At 49.3% G+C, this 25,555-nt stretch overlaps 10 protein-coding genes across 10 annotated transcripts; 6 read left to right on the plus strand and 4 right to left on the minus strand.

Moving 5' to 3' along the window:
• Positions 1-292: 292 nt before the first annotated feature.
• Positions 293-2,088, plus strand: LMH87_000709 (uncharacterized protein; the record flags this gene model as incomplete). Its single annotated transcript, XM_056198663.1, has 2 exons — positions 293-754; positions 808-2,088. The coding sequence occupies 2 exons, from the start codon at positions 293-295 to the stop codon at positions 2,086-2,088; spliced, it is 1,743 nt and encodes a 580-aa protein (XP_056055592.1).
• Positions 2,089-2,262: 174 nt separating this feature from the next.
• LMH87_000710 (uncharacterized protein) lies at positions 2,263-2,901 on the minus strand (the record flags this gene model as incomplete). Its single annotated transcript, XM_056198664.1, has 1 exon — positions 2,263-2,901. One exon carries the CDS (start codon positions 2,899-2,901, stop codon positions 2,263-2,265), a length of 639 nt encoding a protein of 212 aa, XP_056055593.1.
• A 1,120-nt stretch (positions 2,902-4,021) lies between these two features.
• LMH87_000711 (uncharacterized protein) lies at positions 4,022-5,002 on the plus strand (the record flags this gene model as incomplete). The annotated part of the gene is made up of 7 exons (XM_056198665.1): positions 4,022-4,117; positions 4,170-4,241; positions 4,291-4,408; positions 4,459-4,592; positions 4,643-4,741; positions 4,793-4,910; positions 4,962-5,002. The coding sequence occupies 7 exons, from the start codon at positions 4,022-4,024 to the stop codon at positions 5,000-5,002; spliced, it is 678 nt and encodes a 225-aa protein (XP_056055594.1).
• Positions 5,003-5,402: 400 nt separating this feature from the next.
• On the plus strand, positions 5,403-8,418 carry LMH87_000712 (uncharacterized protein; the record flags this gene model as incomplete). Its single annotated transcript, XM_056198666.1, has 21 exons — positions 5,403-5,606; positions 5,667-5,704; positions 5,764-5,775; positions 5,849-5,896; positions 5,952-6,054; positions 6,107-6,133; positions 6,236-6,317; positions 6,371-6,408; positions 6,577-6,595; positions 6,651-6,673; positions 6,818-6,850; positions 6,912-7,095; positions 7,146-7,322; positions 7,375-7,382; positions 7,574-7,596; positions 7,650-7,666; positions 7,788-7,851; positions 7,902-8,023; positions 8,074-8,147; positions 8,284-8,335; positions 8,384-8,418. The coding sequence occupies 21 exons, from the start codon at positions 5,403-5,405 to the stop codon at positions 8,416-8,418; spliced, it is 1,383 nt and encodes a 460-aa protein (XP_056055595.1).
• Positions 8,419-9,509: 1,091 nt separating this feature from the next.
• On the plus strand, positions 9,510-10,984 carry LMH87_000713 (uncharacterized protein; the record flags this gene model as incomplete). The annotated part of the gene is made up of 6 exons (XM_056198667.1): positions 9,510-9,616; positions 9,702-9,722; positions 9,773-9,926; positions 9,993-10,083; positions 10,138-10,515; positions 10,566-10,984. The coding sequence occupies 6 exons, from the start codon at positions 9,510-9,512 to the stop codon at positions 10,982-10,984; spliced, it is 1,170 nt and encodes a 389-aa protein (XP_056055596.1).
• A 304-nt stretch (positions 10,985-11,288) lies between these two features.
• On the minus strand, positions 11,289-12,299 carry LMH87_000714 (uncharacterized protein; the record flags this gene model as incomplete). Its single annotated transcript, XM_056198668.1, has 5 exons — positions 11,289-11,373; positions 11,436-11,483; positions 11,632-11,637; positions 11,699-11,820; positions 12,264-12,299. 5 exons carry the CDS (start codon positions 12,297-12,299, stop codon positions 11,289-11,291), a joined length of 297 nt encoding a protein of 98 aa, XP_056055597.1.
• A 1,573-nt stretch (positions 12,300-13,872) lies between these two features.
• LMH87_000715 (uncharacterized protein) lies at positions 13,873-16,680 on the plus strand (the record flags this gene model as incomplete). The annotated part of the gene is made up of 4 exons (XM_056198669.1): positions 13,873-13,935; positions 14,038-14,181; positions 14,239-14,320; positions 14,378-16,680. 4 exons carry the CDS (start codon positions 13,873-13,875, stop codon positions 16,678-16,680), a joined length of 2,592 nt encoding a protein of 863 aa, XP_056055598.1.
• Positions 16,681-17,306: 626 nt separating this feature from the next.
• LMH87_000716 (uncharacterized protein) lies at positions 17,307-18,037 on the plus strand (the record flags this gene model as incomplete). The annotated part of the gene is made up of 2 exons (XM_056198670.1): positions 17,307-17,446; positions 17,506-18,037. 2 exons carry the CDS (start codon positions 17,307-17,309, stop codon positions 18,035-18,037), a joined length of 672 nt encoding a protein of 223 aa, XP_056055599.1.
• Positions 18,038-18,128: 91 nt separating this feature from the next.
• LMH87_000717 (uncharacterized protein) lies at positions 18,129-20,994 on the minus strand (the record flags this gene model as incomplete). Its single annotated transcript, XM_056198675.1, has 10 exons — positions 18,129-18,724; positions 18,777-18,945; positions 19,003-19,181; positions 19,242-19,294; positions 19,342-19,506; positions 19,570-20,289; positions 20,346-20,517; positions 20,577-20,661; positions 20,712-20,794; positions 20,850-20,994. The coding sequence occupies 10 exons, from the start codon at positions 20,992-20,994 to the stop codon at positions 18,129-18,131; spliced, it is 2,367 nt and encodes a 788-aa protein (XP_056055600.1).
• Positions 20,995-21,949: 955 nt separating this feature from the next.
• On the minus strand, positions 21,950-24,719 carry LMH87_000718 (uncharacterized protein; the record flags this gene model as incomplete). Its single annotated transcript, XM_056198676.1, has 4 exons — positions 21,950-23,435; positions 23,815-23,835; positions 24,006-24,016; positions 24,168-24,719. 4 exons carry the CDS (start codon positions 24,717-24,719, stop codon positions 21,950-21,952), a joined length of 2,070 nt encoding a protein of 689 aa, XP_056055601.1.
• Between the last annotated feature and the right edge of the window lie 836 nt (positions 24,720-25,555).

Below are 25,555 nucleotides of genomic sequence, written 5' to 3' on the forward strand. Positions count from 1 at the left end.
AAGTGCGCCTTTTTGACTTAACGTACCACCCGTGATGCTCTCCGCACTCTCGTCGGTCCGACATCTCCAAGCTAGCACGCCGCCTGGCGGAGTCGATCGTGGGGCAGCCTCTTCCGGCAACAACCTTTTCCCCAGCTATTGTCCAGTCCCTCCGTCAATTTACATTTGCCGGCCCTGCTAACCAGGGTCCTCCAACGTAATAAAAGTTCTCGAAGCCTCGCCTCAACTCAGACATGTTTCCTCAACCTCCAACCCCGCAAACTGCTCCTCCGCATCTCGCCTGGCTTCCACCATGCACTGGCTGCAACCCATCTCGCTGGCCGGCACCTTGAGCCTGGCCAACATCTGTCTAGCCGCAAACACCACATCGACATCCAACAGTACCTCTGTATCAACCTACATTGACCCCAATGTGCCTACCGGGGTGCCTATTGCTGGCGACTATAGCGGCCGCTATCGCCCCCAGATTCACTTTTCTCCTCCAAAGCATTTTATGAATGACCCAAACGGCATGTTCAGAGATGACCAGGGTACGTGGCATCTCTACTATCAGTATAATCCTACCGGAATTGCCGCTGGCAATCAACACTGGGGCCATGCCACTTCCGAGGACCTCTACCACTGGGTTAACCAGCCAATCGCGCTGTTTCCTCCCAGGAAGACGCAGTATATCTTCTCTGGCAGTGCTGTCACCGACCCCAACAACACGTCCGGATTCTTCCCGAGCCAAAAGAATGGTGTCGTCGCCATTTATGTAAGTCTATATATACAACCTGTATGCCGTTGAGCAGCCTCTGACAGCAGCAGACGCTCGCCGAATACGGCCAAGACGGCAGCCCTGGGCCACAAACCCAGGCCATCGCATACTCCCACGACGGAGGGTACACATTCACGCCATATAAAGGAAATCCCGTCATACCAAGCAACTCGTCGCAATTTCGCGATCCCAAGGTTGTCTGGTACCAGGATCACTGGGTGCTGGTCATAGCCTATGCTCAGGACTACGAAATTGGCATCTTCACCTCCCCTGACCTCAAGGAGTGGAAACACGCCAGTAATTTCTCCCATACTGGCCTCTTGACCCTACAGTGGGAGTGTCCCAACCTTGTGCAAATGCCATACCTAGATTCGGATGGCAAGAAGCAGGAGGACATGTGGTTGCTGGCTGTCAGTGTCAATCCAGGAGCGCCGCTCGGGGGCTCCATCACCCAGTACTATCCCGGCCACTTCAACGGTACGCATTTCGAGGCCGTAGACAACGCCGCTCGAATCGCGGATTTTGGAAAAGACAACTACGCTGGCCAGTTTTTCTACGGCACGCCCGCAGACGAGCCCCCGGTCTACTTGGGATGGGCCTCCAACTGGCAGTACACGCAGGTCGTGCCTACTGGCGAAGAAGGCTGGCGAAGCGCCATGACGCTGCCTCGTCGCTCCTATTTGACAAAGGCGAAGCGAGTCGGCTGGAGACTTGTGACGGAGCCATATGATCTGGAACCGGTCATGGGCTCACAGCTGGCCAGCAACAACAGCCTGGTCAATGGCAGCCTCGCAGTCGACTTTGCCCGCGTTGACTCGAATGCGCTCTACTGGGAGGCGAACATCACAAACCTCCCCAAAACTGGCATACCCGAGTCGGCAACGCTCAACTTTACGCTTTTGGCACCCCAGACGGGCGAATTCATCCGTGGCGGCTACTACCTTGGTGGAGACACACCCTTCTTCATCGACCGTGGCGGCGCCAAGGGCTTCGATAATGTCTTTTTCACCGACAAGTTCTCGACAAACACTCTGATCGACGGAGACTCGTGGCGCATGAGCGGCATCATTGACCGGTCCATTCTCGAGGTGTTTCTCGACGGTGGAATCGAGAGTGCGACGGTCAATTACTTTACGACGCAGCCACTCAGCTTGATGGTTTTGAGCACGTCCGACATGCCCAAGGGCGCCAATGTCAGCGTCAGCGTGCACGCCCTGGAGAGTGCCTGGGCGAACATGGCTGACAAAGGCGACGGGTTGGTGCATGGCAACCAGACTGGAAACGGCACTGCCAGTGAAAGTAAAAGTCGGCTGTTCGGCGTCGCCTTGTGAAAACAACGAGGCATGATTTCTTTGTACATTGACGAGACGGCATACGCTTACCGGCCGCTATATACTTGACGATATATACATCCTTCTTCGACATGATGACTGTAAAAACTCCGGTCCGGGTATTCTTGACCGTCATATGCATGATGGACCGGTTCATGTCAACAGGGATAACATTCACCTCGGCCGTAGGCAGTAGCACCAGTAGAAAATGTCGGGATCGGTCGCTCTCGATTTCGGTGTCTGCACCTTTGACAGCACCTCGACATGAAACGGCAGGTCGCTCAGCTGGAACCTATCCGCCGAGAAGCTCAGCGCTATCCACGCACCGTCCGGTCGGAGGCACTGGTACACGCTGTCGCACATTTTCCGCAGGGCGTCCTCGCCGCCGCACGAGATGGCGTCGCAGGTGCTCTTGTCCAGCACGAGCTGAAAGCCGCTTCTTCCTGGCACACCCTCTTCCTCTTCGCTGTCGGACTCGCTGGCGAGGTCCTGCGGGAGCCGCGTCGCGTCCGCCACGGCGTACCGTAGCCGCACGTCGCCAAAGGCGCGCCGCTCGAGCTCCCGCCCGCGGCGCGCCGCCAGCGGCTCGTAGTCGACGTTGGTGACGCCGAGGAAGCCGCGCCGCCGCAGGTGGTTGTGCAGGTCGCTGGTGCCGGAGCCGACGTGCAGGATGGCGGCCGACGACCGGTCGAGGCTGGCGAGCAGCGGTTCGACGAGGCTGAGAAAGTCGGACGAGGAGAGGAGCCACTCGAAGGCAGTCTCGGAGCGGAACCGCTCGTGCCAGTAGGATTGCTGCTCGAAATCTGCCGCCATTTTCCTTTTTGCGGTGAGCATCTGCTGCCCCCGGGGTTCTTGGTCAAGTTGAGAAGTGAAAGGGTTGAGAGACGACGAGAAAACTGTGTATACAAGAAAAAAAAGATGAAAAATCCTTTTTGTTTGTACGCGAGAGAACCAAGATGCCGTTACATCATTCTTCTCCACATTCACGTGGGTAAAAATGAATCATTTGAGCATTTACGCCATGAGTTTGTCCGGGATCAATTGGGGCCATCTCACGACCGCCATCATTTCCGGCTCTTTACCTCTGCACGAGCTCCGATCTACGGAAGCGTATGGTTTTGCAAATCAGCAGTTGGTTCCGCCGTTGGCCCGATGTGAGGGCATTCACAGATGGCTGATCAGCAAGTGGGGGCCACGCTACGTAGCTCTGAGGCTGGGAGGAATCCGCCCAAACTGACTGGCACGCTGTTTCCGCAGAAGCCTCTGCAGTGTTTGTCAAAGTAGCCAGGCTGGCTGCTTTATTCGAATCTGTGTATTCCAAGTTCTCAGCACAAGTGTCTCAGAGTCAGCGGCACGCGTCATCCAAAGTCGTCCAAAGTCGTATGCGGCTCTGCAAGGGCTTCAGACAGCCTTGGTTTGGCTGGAGCGGGGACGAGCTAGTCAGTCGATATGAATCGGTCGCTATTTTTACCCAATGTTGGAACTAATAAGAACAAGAAAATTTAGCCTTTCGTGTTTGGATTGTGACTTCTTACCTGTTTTGCCCAAGGCCAAGCCGTGATTGGACAGATTTGTGGCGCAGCGGCGGTAGAAAGGAGAACTGCTTTGTGGATGGACATAACCTGACCATCGCTGAGCTGATAACCTGACCAGAGGCGTGTTTAGCCGGGGTTCGGCCGGCGCGCCCTTGTACCGTTACACATAGTTTTTCAGCAGCCAATGAGAAGCCGCGTTGCTTTGTTGTGATCCACTCTTTATGCACGAAAAAAAATTCACGCGTACCTATTTGGAACCGGTTCCAGACCAGTTCCCATCCCTTTCTTTTCTTTCTCCTTCAAGCTCTCCTCTCTTGACGATTGCGCTGCCCTCCGACCTTTCGTTCTTTGCGAATTAATTCACAATTGTCTCCGAACCGATTCCGAAACAATTCCAAATGGCGCCATCATACAAGAACTCCGAGGCCTACCAGCGCTACCGCACCGCCGGCCGTCCCTCCGCAAACAAGCTGCCTGTTTTGCAGCAGAATAATGTACGTGTCTATTATTCTTTGAATAGAATCAATACTGAATCAGTTCTAATAGGATGGCCGCTTTATGATCATGTCTGGAGAGCTGTACTGCCGCTGGCGAGAGAATGGCAGGCTCTGTGTCTATGTTAGTTCTCGAATTCCTTCAGAAATGATTCCAAACTAATTCCGATTAGGAAGACATCTTTTCAAGCGAGAGTGCGCTGCACCGGCACTACGATATGGCCCACGAGGCACTGGTTAAGGACCGTACCTCTGGCCGCAACAAAACCAAGCAGGAGATGAAGTTGCGCCGTGAGTACTGCTTTGGAATTGATTCCGTGTTGATACTGAAATATTTCCAGGCTGGTACGAGGACATTATGGAGGGCAGGAGGCCAACCTGGCTCCCGCGCAAGCCTCTGGACGGCTCTGCAGCCCCCCCGGGCGTGGCAACCTCGCCGCCTCGCCGCCGTGGTCAACACCACGATACTTCGCAGGTATTGTTTGGAATTGGTTCTGAAATAATTCCGATGCTGATGAGAAATAGTTCGCGCCGCCCTCTGATTCTGATTCGGAGGAAGAGAACGAGCCAGTCGAGTCCTCTGAGGAGGAGGAGGAGGAGGAGGAGCGGGAGATCCCCGAAGAGGTGAGTATCGCTGGAACTATAACGGAATTAATTCTGACCTGATTCCAAAAGGATCTGCACCGGCTGCCAAAGAATGACGATGGCAGCCTCGATCTGGATGCCATGCATGAGAATGCAGGCTATGTTTTCCGCACCATTCGTTGCCCACACTGCACGGCCAATGATGATGGTAAGTTTGACTGGAATTATTCCGGAATCAATTCTGACATGATTTCCAAAGAGTGCCCTGGCCCCCTGCCCGACCCTGATTGCTCAGTTTAGAAAACGCACCAGGGTCGAGGCCTGGAATGGCCCGATTCGAGCGAGAGTGAGAGTGAGAGCGAGAGCGAGAGCGAGAGCTCTGACGAGGATATGGAGGATTGATTCCGAATTGATTCCGAATTATCGCAGAGATAATTCGAAGAACGGCGTTTTGTTTTTTTATATACCAGGGAAAGATTCCCAATGAATGAATATGTTGGCTTTTTGTAAAAGAAACTTTATTTGTAAAAACTGTGAGAAGATTGATAAGATTTCACTGTGGAACTGATTCGGAACCGGTTCTACACTCGTTCCGGACTGGTTCCAGACCGGTTAGTAAGCAACTTTTTTGAATACTTTTTTTTTTTCAACTTCCTCAACACTCTTCCTCTTTTCCTCCTTCTATAACACAACCAAAGTTATGGAAACTAATTCGGAACCACATTTATATACTCTAACAGGGTCTACTACCCTAGAGGATAATAATTCGTCACATTTACGTGTTGAAACAATCTTTTATTCACCTTTAATTCCTGATTATCCTTCTACAAGCTTATCTGGAATTGCTTATATTATTCCAACAAATTCACTTCAACAAGAGGATATAATCCAACCTTGGAATACAGTATGTTTCTATATCATTTATTAACTTATTTAGAATTAATTCTAATTTACTTTCTATTAGATTCAATACTGTTCAGCCCGCAAGATACCTGGAAAGAAGTCTTCAGTTACTATCTTCCATGGTAGACCTTGTTTTCGTTATCAACGCACTTGTCAAGGTGGACAAATTTGTGAATTTTTCCGAAATATCACTTCTTGGAACCATTCAGAAGTTAATTCGGAATTATTTCAAAAACTATCAAGACTTCAAAAAGAAGCTGAATTAAATTCAGTTAAAAATAAGGCTATTACGTTAGTTTTTCTTTTATTTATTCTCTTATTCCTCTTTTATTAATAGATATAATAGGTGGGCACATGCCCAGTTAAAGGCCTTTTCCCATCCAAATCAACGAGGTTGTAATCCTCGAAGAGATACTTGTCGGTTAATATTATATATAACTGATTTAAGTGTGAGTTTTATTTCTAAATTAATTCTTAACTAGTTCTAATTTATTTTTATAGCGAATATCACACACAGCAGAAAAGCATGTATGCTGTTCTCATTTTCAGACAGTACCAACAGCCTCTTTTGAGCTACATTATTTTACTATATGCCCTTTAGAGTATCAAGAATATTCTAATCTTATAGAGGCTATTTTTAATAATGAGGCTCTTAATGAGGAAGATTCTTGTTATGCTATACACTCAACAAGACGGAAAAAGAAAACTTGTGGTAAGTTTATTTAGAATTATTTCGAAATTAGTACTAATATATTTCTCACTTAGATATGAATCACTTACAACGCCAAGGAAGACTACAACCAGTACATTGCTCTGTTATTTTTAATTTCCTGCTGCCTATTGGTAGTGATTCTTCTTTCCCAGGAATTATTATTACTTCTCATGGAATTCACTCTCATCCTCCAATTGCTCCATCAATTATACCAGCTTCAATTACAGCACAGCTATATACTCTTTTACTCCGGATTAAGGGTAAAACTACCTCAATTAGTAAGTTTCTAACTCTTTCTAAATTAATTCTAAACTATTTCCTAACTATTTCTAGTCCCTTTTCTAGCGAACCCACATGTTCGTGAATTCCTTACAAGCTATGGGGCTTTATCTTTTACAGAAATCCATCTAGCATTTGCAAATATGGATAGAATAAAAGCACTTATGACTAAAGTGCTATTAATTCATAATCCAGCTGGTGCTGATCGGGTTGCTACACAGTTAGCCTATTATAATCAACCAGAGTCATCAAGAGTAAGTTGATACTTTATATTTATTTCGAAATTAATTCCATACTAATTCTAATATGTTTTAGTATATCCAATATTTTGAGGATAATGGTGAAGATTATTTAGCTATTTGTTTCTTTCAAGAACAAGCTAAATTATTTCAAGATCAAAAGGTTATAACCTTTCAAATGGATGCAAATTATAAGCATCGATTTGGACAACAACATGTGGAATTAATCTGGGCTTATTACTCAGATAATGCAAATAAAAGTAAGTTCTATCTTGAATTAATACAGAATTAATTCTAATATATCTTAAAGGTATTACACTTTTACGCGCCTATTATAATAACGAGGGTGCAAATACTATTGAATTTATATTCAAAAAAGTACATGAAATCTTCTACCAACGATATAACTTCACTTTAAAGTGGAATTATTTACATGGTGAAGGTTTAATTGGAGTTACAATGGACCAGGCATGGGATGGTATTAAAGGTAAGTTACATATTAATTATTAAGAGTTCCGAATTGATTCTAATCTATTTAGGATTTGGTGTATATCTACAATCTCTTGATACACAACAACGAGGTTGGGAATGGCATTGTTTAAATGTTATTAGATTTTGCCTAGTTCATTTTGAACGTGGTATAAGTCGTATTTGTGGAGAACATGCCTCTCGTGCTCCTAATTCTTTATATGGGCAGATGGCTTCTATTTTAGCTGTTTCTTCAGCTGAAAGTTATAGCCGTATCTTACGAGGGCTAATGTGTAAGTTATTTCTTATTTATTTCAGAATTAATTCTAATTTGCTTTATTATTAGTTCATCAACGTCAAGATGTACGAAATTGGGCTATACATAAAAGCTCAGCTATTCTACAATCTGGTTTAAACCCACATTGTAGTCTAATTCGAAGAGAGTTTTGGAATTTAATGTCTAGGCATACAAATATTGTTGAAGCGCTTCACCAACAATCATATGTGTGGACTGGACGTTTTTTACCACTACTTAACTGTATTGAGAGGTATACCATTGAACTATTACTAAATTAGTTTATAACTAACTCTAAATCAGTTCGAAAATACTTGATCGAGTTATTATGCAAGCTTTAGCTGCAGCATCAGGGTATAATTTAACCCTATCATATACCGATAATAGCTTTCATTCAAGGGTTCAAAGACAGGTTAAAAGAACAAGTAAGTATTTTCTTTTAACTAAAAATACTTTAATATTAATTCTAAAATAGATATAAGCCGGGATACTCGGTTTAGACAGCGTTCTAATACTCCTCTACGAGATAATTCTCGAGTTCGATCTAGAGTAAATTCTCAGATTAACTCAGTTACTAATTCAAGAGAAAACTCTAGAAATAGTTCTGAAGTAAATCCTGGAATTAATTCCGATTTAACTCAAAGAGAAATACAACCAACAGCTTTATCAACTATTGCTTCTTTAGCACTTTTACAACGTGCAACCTCCTCAGGAACACTTCCAAATCAACAACAAAGGTATTATATTTTTATTTTTATAATAATATCTTATTAATTTTATCTTAGAAGACCTCAGCTTACTAGTCTTTCCTCTGATGTAGATTTAAGGCAGCTAGTTCAACAACAAGCTGAACAGATTGTATTATTACAACAACAACTTGAGAATCAGTCTAGAACTAGTTCCTAACTAAATTTTATTATAGTAAAATCTATATTCTTTATTACTTCTTTACTAATAGTAATAAATAAAGTAATATATTAAGAGTTATAGTATTAATATATAAAAGTATAATCTAATTATATTAAATTAATTCCTAATTATTACTTAAAGGTTCCTCAAACCTCTCCCAGATAATACAGTCCTTATCATAAAAGTTAGGAGGACATTTTCTTCCTTTTTCCTTACATAATACACAATTATTTGGGTTTCTCCCACTTTCAAGAATTAATTTTGAAATATTAACCTTTTTATTCCGAAATATCGGTGCAGGGAGCTTTATAGCCTTTTGGTTATTATAATGAATTAAAGGCTGTTGCTCTTCATCCATTCCTTGTGATAGTGGGGAAGGTTGATTTGGAGTTGGAATTAATTCCTGAGTAATTTAAAAGTTAATAAGAATTAATAAAGAAATAAATATAATATACCTTTTTAAATTGATTATACCACTTTAGTATTATAACCTCACGGCTTGCATTTATTCTTCCAACTGATGGTGTGTAAATATCTACACCATGTCTTTTGATATGCTTGCGTAGGTTTGGTGTAGAGGTATAGGGTAGTGCATGTATACACGGTTCAGAATCAATTCGGTATCGACAATACACCTCTCCAGGGTAGATAATAGCCTTGCCATCACAGTATTCATACTCTGGTAGATTATCTGGGCGTATTCCGTTATTTTGATAGGCAATATAGCCTGCAGTTGTCTGATAAAGAGGTGGCATTAGAATTGATTTCGTGTTGTTATTGAATTCTTTCCGAAAGAGTTCTGAAAGCGCTCTGTATTGATTACGTTAAGTACACGTTAGTATCATATTAGCTGCGTAAGTGCATAAATATGCAATATCTACATGTGATATGCTAGTAATGAGGTGGCCCGTGGTGATAAGTGGAGACGTGTAAGGCACAGTACAAGGACTCGCCGGCCGGACCCCGGCTAAACACACCTCTGGTCAGGCTATCAGCTCAGCGATGGTCGGGTTATCTATGAGCACAACTGCTTTGCCCCTATCCCTATCCACTCACAAGGCTAGATTGCTATCGCATCAAATTTTAATCTTGAGAGAAAGTCCTGCTCTGTAAGCGATACTCCTTTTTTCTCATTCTTTCTCCCAGTCAGAGGGCTGCTGGTCTGGGTACTCATAATCCACGATCATTAAACAGCAACCTCTTTCCAGAAGGACAGTGAGCAATATATTTGCCCCAGGTGAAGAAGCCATGACGGTCAACAGTAGTCCACCTTCGGGGCCTGCCTCCGGAGGTCTGATCAGCAACTCCAACGCGTCTATTCTGGCATATTGCGTCGCCTCGATTAGCATGACCGCTGTCAACAAGTACATCTTTTCTGGCGGATCATGGAATCTCACATTCTTCTGTCTCACGGTTCAAGTACGCGTCTCTATCTTTTTTTCTGAATCATCGTGTACACTCTGCTAATAAGTCTGGATTGATTAGTCCGTTGTCTGCTTGATTGCCGTTGTCGTCGGTAAGCGCCTTGGCATGGTCACCACCCTGGGACCATACGACACTCTCAAGGCCAAAAAATGTTTGTACACAGACCTCAATCTCAGCCTGGGGCTTCTCAACTGACCGGAATCAGGGTTTCCCTTGTCCGTCTTGCTCGTCGGAATGATCTACTCCGGCGCCAAGTCGCTTCAGTATCTCAGCGTGCCAGTTTATACCATCTTCAAAAACCTGACCATTATCGTCATTGCGTACGGCGAAAACGTGTTTTTCGGCACCAAAGTCTCGCGCATCATCCTAGTCTCCTTTGGCTTGATGGTTCTGAGCTCCGTCATTGCTGCTTGGGCCGATATCCAGGCCGCGCTGAATGGACTGCACTCTGTCGATACGACGGCCGCAACGGCGCAGCTGACGGCTGGCTACACCTGGATGGGCATCAACGTGTTCTGTACCTCGGCCTTTTTGATCGGCTCGCGCAAGGTCATGAAGGCGTTCAACTTTAGCGACGTCGACAGTATGCAACTCACCAAGCTCTCACCTTTACACAAGCTAACATCCGCATAGCCATGTTCTACAACAACCTACTTTCCATCCCTGTTCTTATCCTGGCGTCCGTGTTGCTGGAAGACTGGTCGAGCGAAAACGTCACCAGAAACTTCCCGCCAGAGACGCGGACTGTCCTCATCATCAGCATGATTTACTCTGGTCTCGGCACCATTTTCATTTCGTACACGACTGCCTGGTGCATTCGCGTCACTTCTTCGACGACGTACTCCATGGTTGGCGCGCTCAACAAGCTGCCCATGGCCGTCACGGGCTTCATCTTTTTCGGCGCCCCCGTCACTCTCGGCAGCGTGTCGGCCGTCTTTATTGCTTTTGTCAGCGGCATCGTGTATGCGTGGGCCAAGGTGATGCAAAGTGAAAAGGCCAAGCTGGCCCTGCCTACGACAAACGATACCAGGGAGAAGGATATGAAAGTTTGAGCGCTGGGCAGAGCATCCGAAACCCGCAGTAATGAAATAGACTTAAAATTCGTGTACCATAGTTGGAATCAACCAAAATTATCAGCATCTTGAAAGAGGAACAGAAGGGAGGGGATGAAAACCGAAGAGAATAGAGCAGCCATGCCCGTATTTCGCCAAAGGAGCCCGTGTCTTGTCCTTGAACGTTTCGATACAGTGCCCGCCTGGTCTCCGCCCGTAATCTTGCAAAGGCGTACCACTGCAACTGTTTACCCACCTGCACTCCGCCAAAAAGGTCCTTCTGTAAAGATCGTGCGATTCCCCGCTAGGAGGGGATGAAGGATTGCGGAGGGATCCCCCGGGGGTGCCCTGCTCCGCGGCCGACAGGCTTTGTGCTAGATGGAGATGACCTTGCGACCAATGGATATCAGCTTTGAGCTTGCTTGCAGCAAACTTCTGAGACGCCGCCGACCGAGGTAAAGGCGGCCGGAAATCACCGCCGATAGCAACATTAATTGACCTGCAGCAAAATGGTGTGCATTGAGGCTGGAGGCTGCAGGTGCGACGCGGAGAAGTGGCTGGAAATGGGGAATTAATTGTAGCCCGGTAATAGGAATACCAGGACGCCAGCCACCGCACGATTTTCTTCTTAGCTTATTGGTAGCGACTTATTACTACTCAATAGTTCTTTGCATCAGCGCAGTGGAGGCTTCGTAGTCTTGTAGTATCACGCACTGGGCAGTTGACGGCGAAATGCTCAATCGTAGCGTCTCCGGGACTTTCCAAATGCGAGAGACGGGAGTAACCAGGCTGAGCTTTGCGCCGGAGCGGACGGGAGCGTCAATGGCAACATGTTGCTGTTTTTAGCAACGCAAATGCCAATCCGTACGCCTCTCTCGTCAATGGGACGATGCTCTGTCTTGTCCGAGGCGCCACGTGGGGGATAAATGGGAGATCGGGCTGACTACAACGGCAGAGATGAGGCAACGCTAAATAGCGCGCTGGGCCAGGGCTGGCACCATTGCGCAGGGAAGCTTTCAGCTGGGGATAGGGGCTCATCGCCGTCGCCGGTTCACCTCTGTCTGCCTCGCCTTGCTTGCCCGTCTCTCTATTCAGGAATGCGCGCTACGGCGTCAACAACAATACAATCCGGCCGCACTGCGGGTGGGCAGCATATTTAGTGCAAATTGGATGAATCTGAGCCACATAAATCCGATGCAGACACAAATTCTCGACAAATTCGACGCTCAAAGCTCGCAAAATTACCTCGCTCCATCCTGGCATGCCTTGGTCTGTGTACCACACAGCTTGCTGCTGGCGATCTGCCAAGCGACATTGTGCGGAGCTGACCATTTTAGCACAGGAGACTAGTGAGCCTTGTCAAGTTGCCCGAAGCTGACCACATTATTCATACTTCGAAAAGCTGTGCAGATTATGCTTACATATAGAGAGTACCTTACATGGCAGTCGTAGAGTCAAAGTGCTGTGTAAAATCAGCAAGCTGCCGCGCAAAGATGGGCTCTTTCTCCTATGATACTAGGGGCCTCGAATACAATCTCTCTGTTGGCACAGTGGCTTGCTTGAAAGCCACTACCGAGCACCCGCTAGCTTTTGGCTGCGGACCCCGAGATCCTCAGTAGCGTAGGGCGCAACGGCAGGATGAGCCCACCTCAATAGTTTACTATTGGCGCCTCCGGAGGATGTTTGCCCTGCACCTTGGCGTGGCGGCGACATCGGGGCTTGCCACGGCAGTGAGAACCGGATTGCGCCATGGCCGCTCGGCCTTGCCCTGAAAAGGAACATGTGGCTGGCGCCAGAACGGGCCCGTGGGAATAATCAGCATCACCACTGCCGGCAGTAGCGCAAGGCTTTCAGCGCGGACAGTCTCGAGTTTGTAGCAACGTCACTTGAGGCTGGAGCGAGTGGCAATGTCCCACCCCAACTTGTGCCACAGGTAGAAATCGAATGGAAGCCTTGGAAGACACGATCCCGCGTGGAATTGCAAAACATTTGCAGCTAGTGACCCATAAACAGGGACTTTTGGGGCGAGACATGCAGCTCGCGAATTATGCTTGCGCTATTGCCAGGGTTGGCTGGCCCCTTGCCCCAGAAGCCAGCCGCCCACCCGCTCTGGCCATCTTGGTAGCGCAATGATGGCCCAGTTAGGTGCTTGACAAGAGGCAAAAGTCCCTGCACCAGTGACCACTTGACCAGTAAAACGGGTGACTGGTAGTTGCGCTGACCCATCTATGGAGCGGCGTATGGGGTTCCGTAAGCACCTACTGTGAGCTGCCCCCGTGTAGCTTGCATGATTCGTGAGAAATGAATTCGATCAACGGCTTGGCTAAGAAGACTACCCGCCTGCCCGCCTATTGAGGAAACGCCGCAGCAACCATCTCATTTTGGGGGCCGCCTCGCGCCCACATGCCCTCCCCTACGGCACAGGGGTGGGAACATGGGCCGCCCAGATATCTGCAGGCTAATATTGACTTTACTGATAGTTATGTCCGGAAGAAATAGTCAAGCAGTCTAGTCTGCTCTTTAGCTGGTAATTGGCAAATTCAAAATCTTCTGTACAGAGCAAGGTAGGTTCGGCAAGGCACTTTCCAGTGTCTTACACAGGCGTCTGTGGGCCAAGACCGAGACAATCTCCCCATACCAAGGCTGGACACTTGAGGTGCGCTGCACAAATGAGTTGGTGTATTGACGTTTCATCGGTCCTGTTGTAGTCCAAATCTAGTCGCCCCATCCGCGCAGCCTTGTTGGTACTTGGCATTGCCGATAACGTTAAATAAAACCCCTCCCCCCTTCCAGTCTTACTCTTCCGATGTTTCCCAGCGTGCCTGCGAATACCAATTGTTGTATCTGGATTCGTCGCGAACCAGAGTCGCGCACATTCACTTTGCAAAATGGCCGACAAAACAGACCACAGCACCACCGTCGTGGAGCCGGGTGTGGTCGCTGAGAAAGACGTATGTCAGCTCCGCTCGCAGCTTGCGCAATTGCGCCAAGTCGAGAAAGCTAGCTGCTGGAGGAGTTCCATTTGCTAACCATTGAAACGCGCCCATCTGCAGAATGAGATACGACACAGTGCTCACGGTGTCGAACTCAGCGACGATGGCATTGAGAAGACGGAGCGCCACCTCGATGTCACCGAGGACGACTTGCTCGAGGCCAAGGAGCTCGCAGCAACCTACTCGCTCGAGGACTTGCAAAGCGTAAGTCTTTTGCGTCCGCCCTGAAAGATGCGACAGCAACTGAACCGGGATCGATAGATGATGCAACGAGTACTGAAGCTTCATGGCCGCGACCCCAACTTCCCAATTAACATTATCCGCGAAATTGAGGAATTTCTCGGTGAGCATACGCATCGTTTCAACCCCAAAGGGCGACGCGTCTAATCATCTTCAACAGGGAATGACGACGTTTTCGCCAACCCGGAAAAACATGAGGAGCTCATCAACGAGATGAAGATTGAAGCCGCTCTCATCACCAACAACTCGCCCTATGCTGAAGTTCGCGCTGTTGTCGACAACCACGATGATCCCACCACTCCCGTCTCTACCATTCGCGCCTGGGTAATCGGCATTATCCTCTCAGTCGCATGCGCCTTCGTCAACATCTTCTTCGGCATCCGCATGCCCGCCATCAACGTCACCTCCAACGTTCCTCAGCTACTAGCCTATCCACTAGGTAAATTCTGCGAGACGGTGCTACCCGACGCTGGAATTACCCTCTTTGGTGTGCGCCACAGCCTCAACCCCGGTCCGTTCAACAAGAAAGAGCACATGCTCATCACGATCATGGCTAGCATCTCGATTGGCGGCACTTATACCAGCAGCATCATCTGGATCCAGGCACTCCCCAAATTCTTCAATCAGCCGTGGGCGATCAACTTTGGCTACCAAACATTGATTGCGCTTTCGACCAACTTTATCGGCTACAGCCTAGCTGGTATTACCCGCAGATTTCTGGTTTATCCTTCATTTTGCGTCTGGCCTGAAGCTCTGGTCACCATTGCTCTCAACGCTTCATTTCACGATGACAGCAACCCAGTTGTCGCTGGTCCTTTCAAGAGTTTCTGGAAAATGAGCCGCCTGAGGTTCTTTTGCATTGCCGGCGGTCTTATGTTCATCTACTTCTGGGTTCCTAACACGCTTTTTGCCGCCCTGTCCTTCTTTACATGGATGATATGGATTGCTCCCGACAACCGCCTCCTCACAACTATTACCGGCTCCCGAAACGGTCTTGGAATTAACCCCATTCCGACATTCGACTGGAATATCGTCACCTTTTTTACCGATCCTCTTGTCATTCCCTTTTTCAGCACATTCAACCTATTCGTTGGCATGTTTTTCAGCATGTTCATTGTTATCGGTGTCTACTTTAGTAATGCTTGGTACACCGGGTACCTCCCGATTACATCCAACGCTCCCTGGGACCACTATGCGAAGCGATACAATGTCACACGGGTTCTTGACTCCAAGGGGATCATGGACATCGAGAAATACCAAGCCTACTCGCCGCCATACCTCTCAGCTGGAAACATTGTGATCTATATGTTCTTCTTCAGCGTATACACCGCATCCATCACTCATGCCATTCTTTACCATCGTCTGGAAATCTCCATGGGCTTGAAGGAGCTCTGGAATACGATCAGCCGAAAGAAAAACACCGACGAGGACCGCGTGTTGGATGTTCATAACCGTCTAATGAAGGCTTACAAGGAAGTTCCTGAGTGGTGGTATGGAATCTGCCTCATCTTTGCCATCGCTGTTGGAGTGGCTGGTATTGTTCACTACCCAACCAATACGAGCCCCGGGACGATCTTTTTCGGAATTGCTCTGACGCTCATATTCATCGTACCCACTGGCATTATTTACGCCATGACAGGTGTGCAGGTCAGTCTCAATGTCCTGGCCGAGTTTATTGGTGGTTCTTGGGTTGAAGGCAACGCCCTGGCAATGTGCTTCTTCAAGACATATGGCGTCATTACATGTCTGCAGGCACAAGCCTTTGCCAGAGACTTGAAGCTCGCGCACTACCTTAAAATCCCCCCGCGCATCACTTTTTTCGCGCAAATGGTCCCCACGCTTGCAACTACGTTTGTGGCTGTAGGCGTTCTGACCTATCAAATCACGCTCAAGGACGTATGTACGGAAAATGCCCCTTTCCGTTTCTACTGTCCCAACGAGACGACCTTCTTCACTGCTGCTGTCCTATGGGGTACTGTTGGCCCAAAGAGACTTTGGGGTGTCGGTGGTCAATATGCCGTCACTCTGCTTGGCTTTCCACTCGGCGTTGTCGTTGTGCTAGTTTTCTGGGGTCTGGGCAAGAAGTACCCCAACAACGCAGTCCTGCGGAAAACGCACCCTGTGGTAATGCTTTTCGGTGGTATCCAGTGGGCTCCGTACAACATTAGCTACATGTGGGCAGCCGTTCCACCCGGGGCCTTGTCGTGGCTCTATATGCGCAAGCGATTCCTCGGATGGTGGTCTAAGTACAACTTTGTCCTGTCGGCCGCTCTCTCCTGCGGTATTGCCATCTCGGCGATCGTTCAGTTCTTCGCAGTCGCGTACAATGGCCACGAGGTTTCCTGGTGGGGTAACGACATTGTCCAGAGCCATTGCGAGGATCCTTCCAACGTTGCCTGTCGCCTTAAACAGCTCGCCAAGGGCGAGTTCTTCGGTCCTGCTCCCGGAACATACAACGTTTGAGAAGCATATTTCGGCGAACTGACCAAATTTTGCTATGCTGTGGCCTTACTCATAAGAGCACATATTTCATGTCCGGAATGAACACATTGTATATAGCGGTTGCACAGGCGTCATTTACATTAAATTGCCAAATTGCCTTCAATTATTGACCGACGTACCATGATAATATACTACGCAACAGCTCGAAAGTATTATGCACCTCGTTTAGTATCGAAGAGGACAGTATCCATTCTCTTATACCTTCCTCCTCGCAACTCAGGCTCAAGTACATTTACGTGGAAACACAACACCATGAAGGCAACAGCCGAACAACCGACGGTGACCGAGCGTTCACACCTCACCAGCCTACTGGCCAGCCGATGATGTCAACCCCCCCCCCCTTTTTTTTTACAATTATTTAAAGCATGGCATTTGGACATATTGACTCATACGCGGGATTCCAGTCCATTCTGTGGGCATCTCGGCGGTTACGCCACAGGGAAGTTTCCGGAGCCTAACACCGGATTTAAGCGCTATCGCCAGTTTAAAAGACACAGTCTCACCGCGCGACAGACGTATTTTTAAAACGATTTATCTATTCTTGAAAGTTAATAAAGAAAACACAACCTCGTCAACAAAAAAGAAACATGCTTACCCTTCACCATTTGCAAAGATCTCAATCTGAGCGCATTGTGTGGCTCTGCGAAGAACTCGGCGTTGAATATGAGTTGAAGACGTACCCTCGTGATCCCAAGACAATGCAGTGTCCACCCGAACTACAAGCGCTGTGAGTTTCCAAGTACAGTTGGGGATTTTGGAGCATTGCAACTAAACAAAGGCTTTCAGTCATCCTACAAAGGCCGCGCCCGTCATCCAAGATGGCGGTGTTACGCTTGCCGAGTCCGGCGCAATTGTGGAATATATACTGACCAAATATGGCCATGGCAAGCTGTGCATCTCGCCTGAAGCAAGGAATTATGCAGACTATCTCTACTTTCTGCATTTCGGCAACGGATACTTTATGCCCGCTGTGCTCGGCTACGCGCCATATCTCCGTGGCACTCTCGTCTACTCGGAAGGAAACCTGGCTGCTTTTTTCTCCAATCGTAGCTTCAAGCAGGCGCTACAGATTCTTGATGATCGCTTGCAGACGAACAAGTGGCTAGCTGGAGACGAATTCACTGCGGCTGACATTATGAATGTCTTTGTGCTGACGACTGTACGGCTCTTTGTTCCTTATTCACTGGAAGGACGTGATGCAATTCTTGCGTATTTGGAGCGAGTCACCAAGAGGGAAGCATATGTTCGCGCGATGGCGAAGGGGGATCCTGGACTCGCACCAGTCATTGCAGCTAAAGTGGCTACACCGGGGATGTAAGGGGCACTGTAAGAACGAAGAGAATGATACCCGAGAATTGCAAATCTCATCTCACTATATACTAATTCATAGTTAAAACTTACTTCACTCATCATGAACCATAAAGGATCTTCCCATCCTTGTTCGCAATCTTGATGGGCAAAGATCTGTTATGGACCGTGACTCGATCGACGACGCTGTCGTCGCTCCATGAAAAGTCGACAGAGCCGCCCCCCCGTAGTCGGAGACCCTTTACTTGGCCGCCCGCCCACTGCTTGGGGATTGCCGGACCCAGTATGACTGAGTGGGTGCTCGAGTCACCCGCCAGCTGCGGGATATCCGTGATGAGCATGGCAAGGCCCGCCGCGGACTGGCCAAAGTTGGCGTCAATCTGGAAGACCTTGCCAGGCGGCTCGTACACCGACAGGACATTGGGGGCAAAGTTCTCGGCAATGGTGTACTTGAACTCGTCATACGCGTGGTCGACGTCGCCGGCGCGCGCCCAGCACGAAGCACGCCAGGTCTTTTCCCACCCAGTGTTGGAGTCCTCGGTGCCGTCGCCGCGGGAGAGCAGCGATGTGACGACGGCATCGTGGATGGTCTTGTTGCCGACGTACTTGCCGGAGATGGCGTAGCCAGGATACCAGCCGTTGAGGTGGGAAAGATGGCGATGCTTGTCTCCTTTCACGTCCATGTCCATTTTCCATTCTGCGAAACGCGGTTAGCAGGTGAATTTCAAGTGATCTGCGAGAAGGCGTACCCTGAATCTGGCCCCAGCTGCCTATGTGAACGCCGTCATCAAGAGTGTCAAACGATTTTTTGACACGCTGAAGAAAGTCTTGATCGGCATCACCAGAAGCATCCCAGTCTCGGATGACATGGTCAAAAACCTCCCACACTACCTGTTGGAATTGAGCGCAACCGAAAGTCTTTGAAAAATACTTGTTAGATGATGTATCGGCAATGATTCAGGCATTGACACTTACGGTCGGTCCGTGTTCGGGAGAGTTGCATGGGTTGGCAACCAATGTGCCATCGTTGAAGTACTTGTCTTCAACGAGCACGTCGAGCCAGAAAGCCGCGATGCCCTTGATCATGGGATAGCCTACGGTTTTATACCACTGCGAGTCACGAGTGTAGTCGAAATGGTCCCAGACAGTAGCCACTGCAAGCAAAAGTCAGAATCATTTAATTTTTCGATTTGATTTCGGAGGCGGAGTCATACTCATCCAAGCTGGGTCGTGGTAGACATTTGCCCACGACGCGTCGTCTCCTTGGCTACAATCATGTTAGCATTGAGAGCCAGCTATCCCGGTAAAGCTTACCCTGTATGACCGAAAATGTTCAAATTGGTAAAGGCAACCCATCCGGTGGCGTTGTAGATCAGGCGCGCCGACTCGGTACCTCGCGGAACCCAGGTGTCAGCGATGAACTCGAACAACGGGTCTGTGATGTCGCCAAGGCCCATTTGCTCCGTCAGCCAATTATTCCTAAAGTCGCAGCTTGTTAGATAAAAAAAAATCAGGAAACATCGTGTGGAAAAGGTCTCTTACATTTGTACATTAATGTCGATGTGGTAGTCGGAGCTCCACGGCGGGTTCACGTCGGGCGCCCATTTCCCTTGCAGATTAGGTGGCAGGCTTCCCGGGCGCGACGAAGAAATAAACAAGTACTTTCCGTAGTCAATCACCAGACCATCAACGTATGGGTCGCCGTTGGCTCTCGTATACTCTGCCAGAAGCTTGGCCGTGTCCACGCTGGCCGAGTTGTTGGGGTCAGGCAGATCCAGCGTAAAGCGGTTGAACAGGCTGCTAAAGTCCTTGGCGTGCCGGGCGAGGATGTCGCTGTAGCACTTGCTGCGCAGCTTGGAGACGGTTTCCTCAACGGCCGGGTACGGGTCCACGCCGCGAAACGAGTACTTGTGCTCGGCAGTTCCCTTCTTTGGGTCGTATTCGGTGCCAGAGGCGAGCACGAATGTCAGCGAGTTGGTGCTGCCCCCGGGAATGACAATTTGGCCAGTGTCACCGCATGTCTGCGAGAAGTTGCCACGACCTACGACGCTGAGGAGTGCGTCAAACTTCATGCCAATGTCGCCTTGGCCCTGGTTTGCTTCAGTGCGTCCGCTTAGGTGAGTGCCGTTGGCGGAGCAAGTGACGGCAGATTTGGGGCGTGTGCGGTATGTGTCGGTAATGGCGGCGGTCACTTCTGGCAGTGCTTTGTTTGACCTGATATGATAGACGCATACTTGGTCCGGATACGAACAGAACTGCGTCCTGTCATCTTATGTTAGTGAAGCGCGCCATATTAGCCGGCAAGGGTCGAGACTTGCGTGTTGAAGTTGGCGCCGTTGGCAGTGTACGACACCGTATGCACGGCCGTCTCCAAGTCCAGCGTCCGACGGTAGCTTGAATAGTCTTTAATTCCGGCAATGGACACAGTGAGATTGGCCATGAGTTCATAGGAACCGTAGTCGTCCATGTTTCCAAGCAGAGGACTCTCGTCTATTAGATGCAGCACGTTAGCGACAGGTCCAAGTTGTAAATGCATGCGCTTCCCTCACCTCCAGTGCCATTTTTGAAGATGTTCTCTTGTATACCGGGGAAAAAGTGAGCTACTGACTCATTTGGGTTTCCGCCATTGTATGTCTGCAGTCTTGTTAGTCAGAGACGCCAGATGCGACAGGTGAGCTTCTCACTGAGCTAGTGAAAGGGCCTCCGCGCCACAAACTATCGTGATTGATGGGCACGACATCGCTGCCGGGAATACCAATCGGCAATCCTGATGTCCCTAGTTAGATTTCCGAGTCTACAGGAATGGCTAACGGTAATCATACCGGCTTGTCTTCCGTTGCCAATGGTATAGGCTGTCTGTACAATATTATTCAGATCAGCTGCGGAGCCAGTCCAGAGCTTTCTTGCGACGACTGGATGCTGGACTAAGCCAGCTGCCAGCAGGGTGGACTGAGTCAATGGCTTCATAGCAAAAGAACTGAGATTTCTTCTTTTCTTTACCGAGACCAGTACTCGTAGGTTCGCAGCCGCACTTGTGGTCCTGTGAGGTTGGGGAGAACGGCGCTTTTATGTATCCAGCTCCTACTATCATAGACTGCACAATGACCTGACACTACTCCACTGTAGGTTAGTGCTCGATTCCACTAGTCGGGCATAGTTATGTTGCATGTAATCAAATGACTAAAATACGACGGATGCTAGGATATTCGATTTGGAGAATGATGAAGCCCGACGGTTCGTATCCTCTTCGTCTGATACTTGGGAGGAGTCGACGAATTCTAGCAAAGCCGTAAACATGTTTCTGATTCTAGACAACTACAGTTTCTTTCAAGTAGCCAAGTCCCGTTTGGGCTACCTTTTGTCCACTCTGTGAGTCCACTGGAAAGGTGACGTTCCGCCGAGGACTGTATCCAATCCGTCGCAGAGCAGACAGTTTTGGCGATTCTCTGCACACCTCTGGCATCCGATATTGCTCCAAAGGCATACGCGTTACCCTGAATTATAAACCGTCGGGTATTTGCTGGGCTGATGTAGGCGGGGATCGTGCGGAGCAGTAAGACGCTAATCGAACTAGAAGAAGTGGCTGCGGGGGAAAGATGCTGAAGCATCTTGGAAATACCCCTGTTCATGGTTCGTGGCCCGGAATTCATGACATCTCAAAATTTAGGGGGTTTTCTTTGCTGCAGTGCACATTGTCGCATAATTGTCACGGAAGACGGGCGTTTTTAGAACGTCCCGAACAAGTCAAGCACCAACTAGAAGATTTCGCCAAGCAGGAGGGGAATGTCTATAGTGCCAAGTAGTAGGCTTTAACTTATTACTAAGTAGCTAATACTACAAACCTTTGTGGGTTTTCTGGAGTTTTATTTCATTTTAGTGACAAGGGAATATTAATTCAACCTGCGTCGTCCCGCTCGGCAGCTTAAATGTGCATTCTCGGCGACAGTCGCTTCCAGAAACTACAAGACCATCTGAGGTGGCCGGTATCCTCAACCTTTGTTTCCCCGCCATTTCTAAAGACAAGGCGTGCGCGTCTTTGTGGCCTCCACCGTTCCCAATGGGTAAGCTTGACCTTGTGAGGCCCAACCTTCGATGAGTCCTTGCGTTTGGTGTCCGTGTTCGGGTCGAGCGACTTGACAAAGCTGGTCCAGTATCGCTGCTTGAGAAACGGGACGTCCTCGTTGACGCCGCCCTCGCTGTAGCGTCCTGGGCTGAAGCTGACGGCGGGTCGCCCCCAGAGCGTGGCGGTCTCGATGTTTTGGCGGACGACGGCATCTTGAATCTCCCGCTCCTCGACTTGCCAGAGATAGAGCCAGGCTGAATCGATGCCTTCTTGCTTCATGACTTCCGCCGCGAACAGGGCGGGGCAAGTGTAGCGCGAATCCTGATGAGCGTTGCTGATGGTCTCTGGCCCTTGGCCGTGTTTGAGCGTGTGCTTGGGATACATGGGACCAATCTCCTCCAAGTCCTTTGGTAGGAGGTTGGGGTACAGGGCGTGCATGTACTCGATGGAGTCTTCCGTGGTGGAGCCGCGGTGGTACGCAAACTCGGGGCTATTGTTGACAATGTTGCCGATCATAAACGGGACTCTGGCGTAGTGACTCTGCCCGAAGTTGTTGGAGATGGTGTCGACGATGACGTCGTCGTCGATGAGCGGCAGCCACGGGTCCCAAGGTGGTACCTTGAGGTTGGATAAGGTCGCATTGCGGCTCGCAGCCTGGATTTCCTCGGCGGAGAGTTTGCGCATGCACTCGAGGCTAGAGTCTTCGCCATTTTCTATCGGCGATCTGGAAAGAAGACCGTACTCTGTTGTACCATCACAACCCACCTGCTTCACGAACTCACGGTATCGCACGTCTGCTTCGGTCATGTTAAGCATCGGGGCAAATGAAGGAGACTCTGCAATGATGCCTGTGAAGCGATGATTACTGCTCTTTTGCATGGTAAGAAGAATCAGAACATTTTGCGCGCCAATGCCAGATCCTCCAATGACAACGTGCTTGGGATCGCCACCGAAGTGATGGATGAAATTGTTCACCCAGTCCAGAGCCTTGACCTGATCCCTGATTCCATTGTTGGTGCTGGTGTTATTGCCCTTGATCAAGAATCCATATGGTCCAACGCGGTAGTTAAACGTGATGACGACAAAGTTCATGCCGTTGTTCTCCAACAAATGTGTAGCATTTACGTTGGAATCGGCCCGTGTGTTCTCGTACCCATCCCCAGAGACGTAGACGAACACGGGCAGGTTGGATTTTTCTTTAGCATTGGAGGGAGCCTGGACATTGATGAAAAGGCAATCTTCGCTATGGCCAGGATCATCCACTGGATTGCCCGTGACAAGGCAAAGATCGCCGTGAGCTCGCGCAGACTGCATGTCATCCTCGTCCTCGGGCTCGTGTGGGTGCCTGAAGCGTCAGGGTCCGGTAGGCGGCGAGGCGTAGCGCATGCCCAGCCACTGAGTGATTCCATTGGAAAGAATCAGTCCGTTGTAACGGGCGGAGGGAAGATGAACTTCGCTGTCGACTGCAAGTGCCGGCGGCGCAATGAGCGACGCCACGACGGCGAGAAGTAAAATCGAGCGAATCTGCAGGCGGTTGACAATTTGAAACTGATGATGGGATGAATACTGAAGAACACAAGCAGACAAGAATGAAACATGCTTATATATTTGTCGGAACGCCGCAGTTCTTGACTTGGCGGAGGGATGAAAGTAAATGTGGTGGCGCCGTATGGCGCTCGCCTCGTTCGCCTCCTTTCTGACTGGCGAGGAACTTTGAAACTAACTTGGGTATGGGACGATGATTTCTATGCCGACGAGCTACATATCAGTATATGTGAATTTCAGGGCAGCATTTCTGGCAATGACGTGAATGCTAACGTTACGAGACAGTAACTAAGCAGACCAAGTTGTCACGAGCATCGACCCAAACACGGTAGCATAGCAAAATGTACAATTTGTTTTTATATGTACTCACATAATGTCGATCTACATACGAGAAAATATGATGGAGGCTGACCAGCAACCCCCCAAGAAAGAGGAAACTTTCGTCAGCTAAGCCACCAAAGTCTACCTACTTAATCCCAAACGCCTTTTTCGCGCGCGTCAAGTACGCCTGTCGCTCCGGCGTCACACTCACGCCCACGCAGGCCATGTACGCCGCGAACCCAGCATCGATATTCTTCTGCAGCGCGTCGCGCACCGCCTTTGGGCACTGCGTCGTCAGGAACCACGGCCCGCTCGCAAAGTTGTGCTCGTCGGGCTGCACCAGCGACAGGATGTAGTTGAGCTTGTCCGGGGCCAGGCCGTCGACCGACTCGACGTCGGCCACCTTGTCCTTGACGCCGTCGAGCGACTTTGCGTACAACAGGTTGTAGTTTGCCATTTGCATGTTGGCGGTGCCCTGCCCGGGCCGGCCCGGGTAGACGTTGTGCTTGTAGCGGAAGTCGACCGATTCAAACGCCATGAGCGCCAGCACGGCGGCAATCTCGTTGGCCGTCTCGAGCTTGTAGGCGGCCATGGCCTTGATGAGGGGCGTCGCGGCCTGGTCGGCGGTGCGGCACTCGGCGGCCTCGCTGGGCGGGCAGCTAACGGACCCGGGCGCGATGATCTTGATGGCGTCGACGGCCTTGTTGGCCGCGGCGAGAGTGGCCAGCTGCAAGACAGCAGACAGGGCCAGAGTGAGTTTCATGGTTGTTTCTTTTTTTTTTCTTGACTTTTTCGATGGGAAAATGTTGAGAACCAGGGTTTCTTCTTGTTACAAGGTCCAAGGCCAGGGTATGGGGATGAGCAAGCTTAAATATTATCGAGGGAGTGGGAAAGCGAGGTGTGTAAGTCGTGGACAAGGGGTTCTTGTCCTGCACAGCACAATGAATAGGTAGGACCCACCCGTGGTATATTAAAGACAACATGATACTGCAAAAAACTAAACGACAATGGACAAATTAATTCGCTTCCCGTGGGGGGCTAGTGCAGTTTGACAACTGTCTTTTTAATTACTGATTGAGCCGCATGCGTTGAAAATGCTTCCCTGTTTCCTACCTACCGTGTGGTTTCATGCCAACGACGCCTGTCAGCGAATCGTTGCCTCTTCAGGCGCTTACCGCTGAAACGCTACGTTGCGCGGGGCACTAGATCCCCTGGGACAGCGCCCGAGCCCGCTGCGGCTTGGTACGTTGACCCTTGCGGACATGGCATAAGGTATGTCGGGTTTATAGGTAGTTAGCGCTGCTTTCGGAGCATCAACAGCGTATTCTTAGCAGTGGGACGTTACACGGTGGCCGCTGGGAGAGTGACACCAGAGAAATAGATTGACTACACATCAAAGACGCACTGTCGCGGGCCAAGGAGCCCACCTGATTGATTGCTTCTACCGCTGAAGGCCATGCAGGGATATACTTGGATCAAAGGACCGTCAAACTGTGGGTGAGACGCAACTGGGGAACTAGAGATGTCAGCTGAACACTCTCCTGTCCGGCTGTACACATTCCTCCAGGTCGGCGGTTGTTTCTGTCCGCTCTGTGTTAC

This window comes from Akanthomyces muscarius, chromosome 6 (genome assembly GCF_028009165.1).
Source record: "Akanthomyces muscarius strain Ve6 chromosome 6, whole genome shotgun sequence".
In the NCBI taxonomy this organism is placed as follows: Eukaryota; Fungi; Ascomycota; class Sordariomycetes; order Hypocreales; family Cordycipitaceae; genus Akanthomyces; species Akanthomyces muscarius.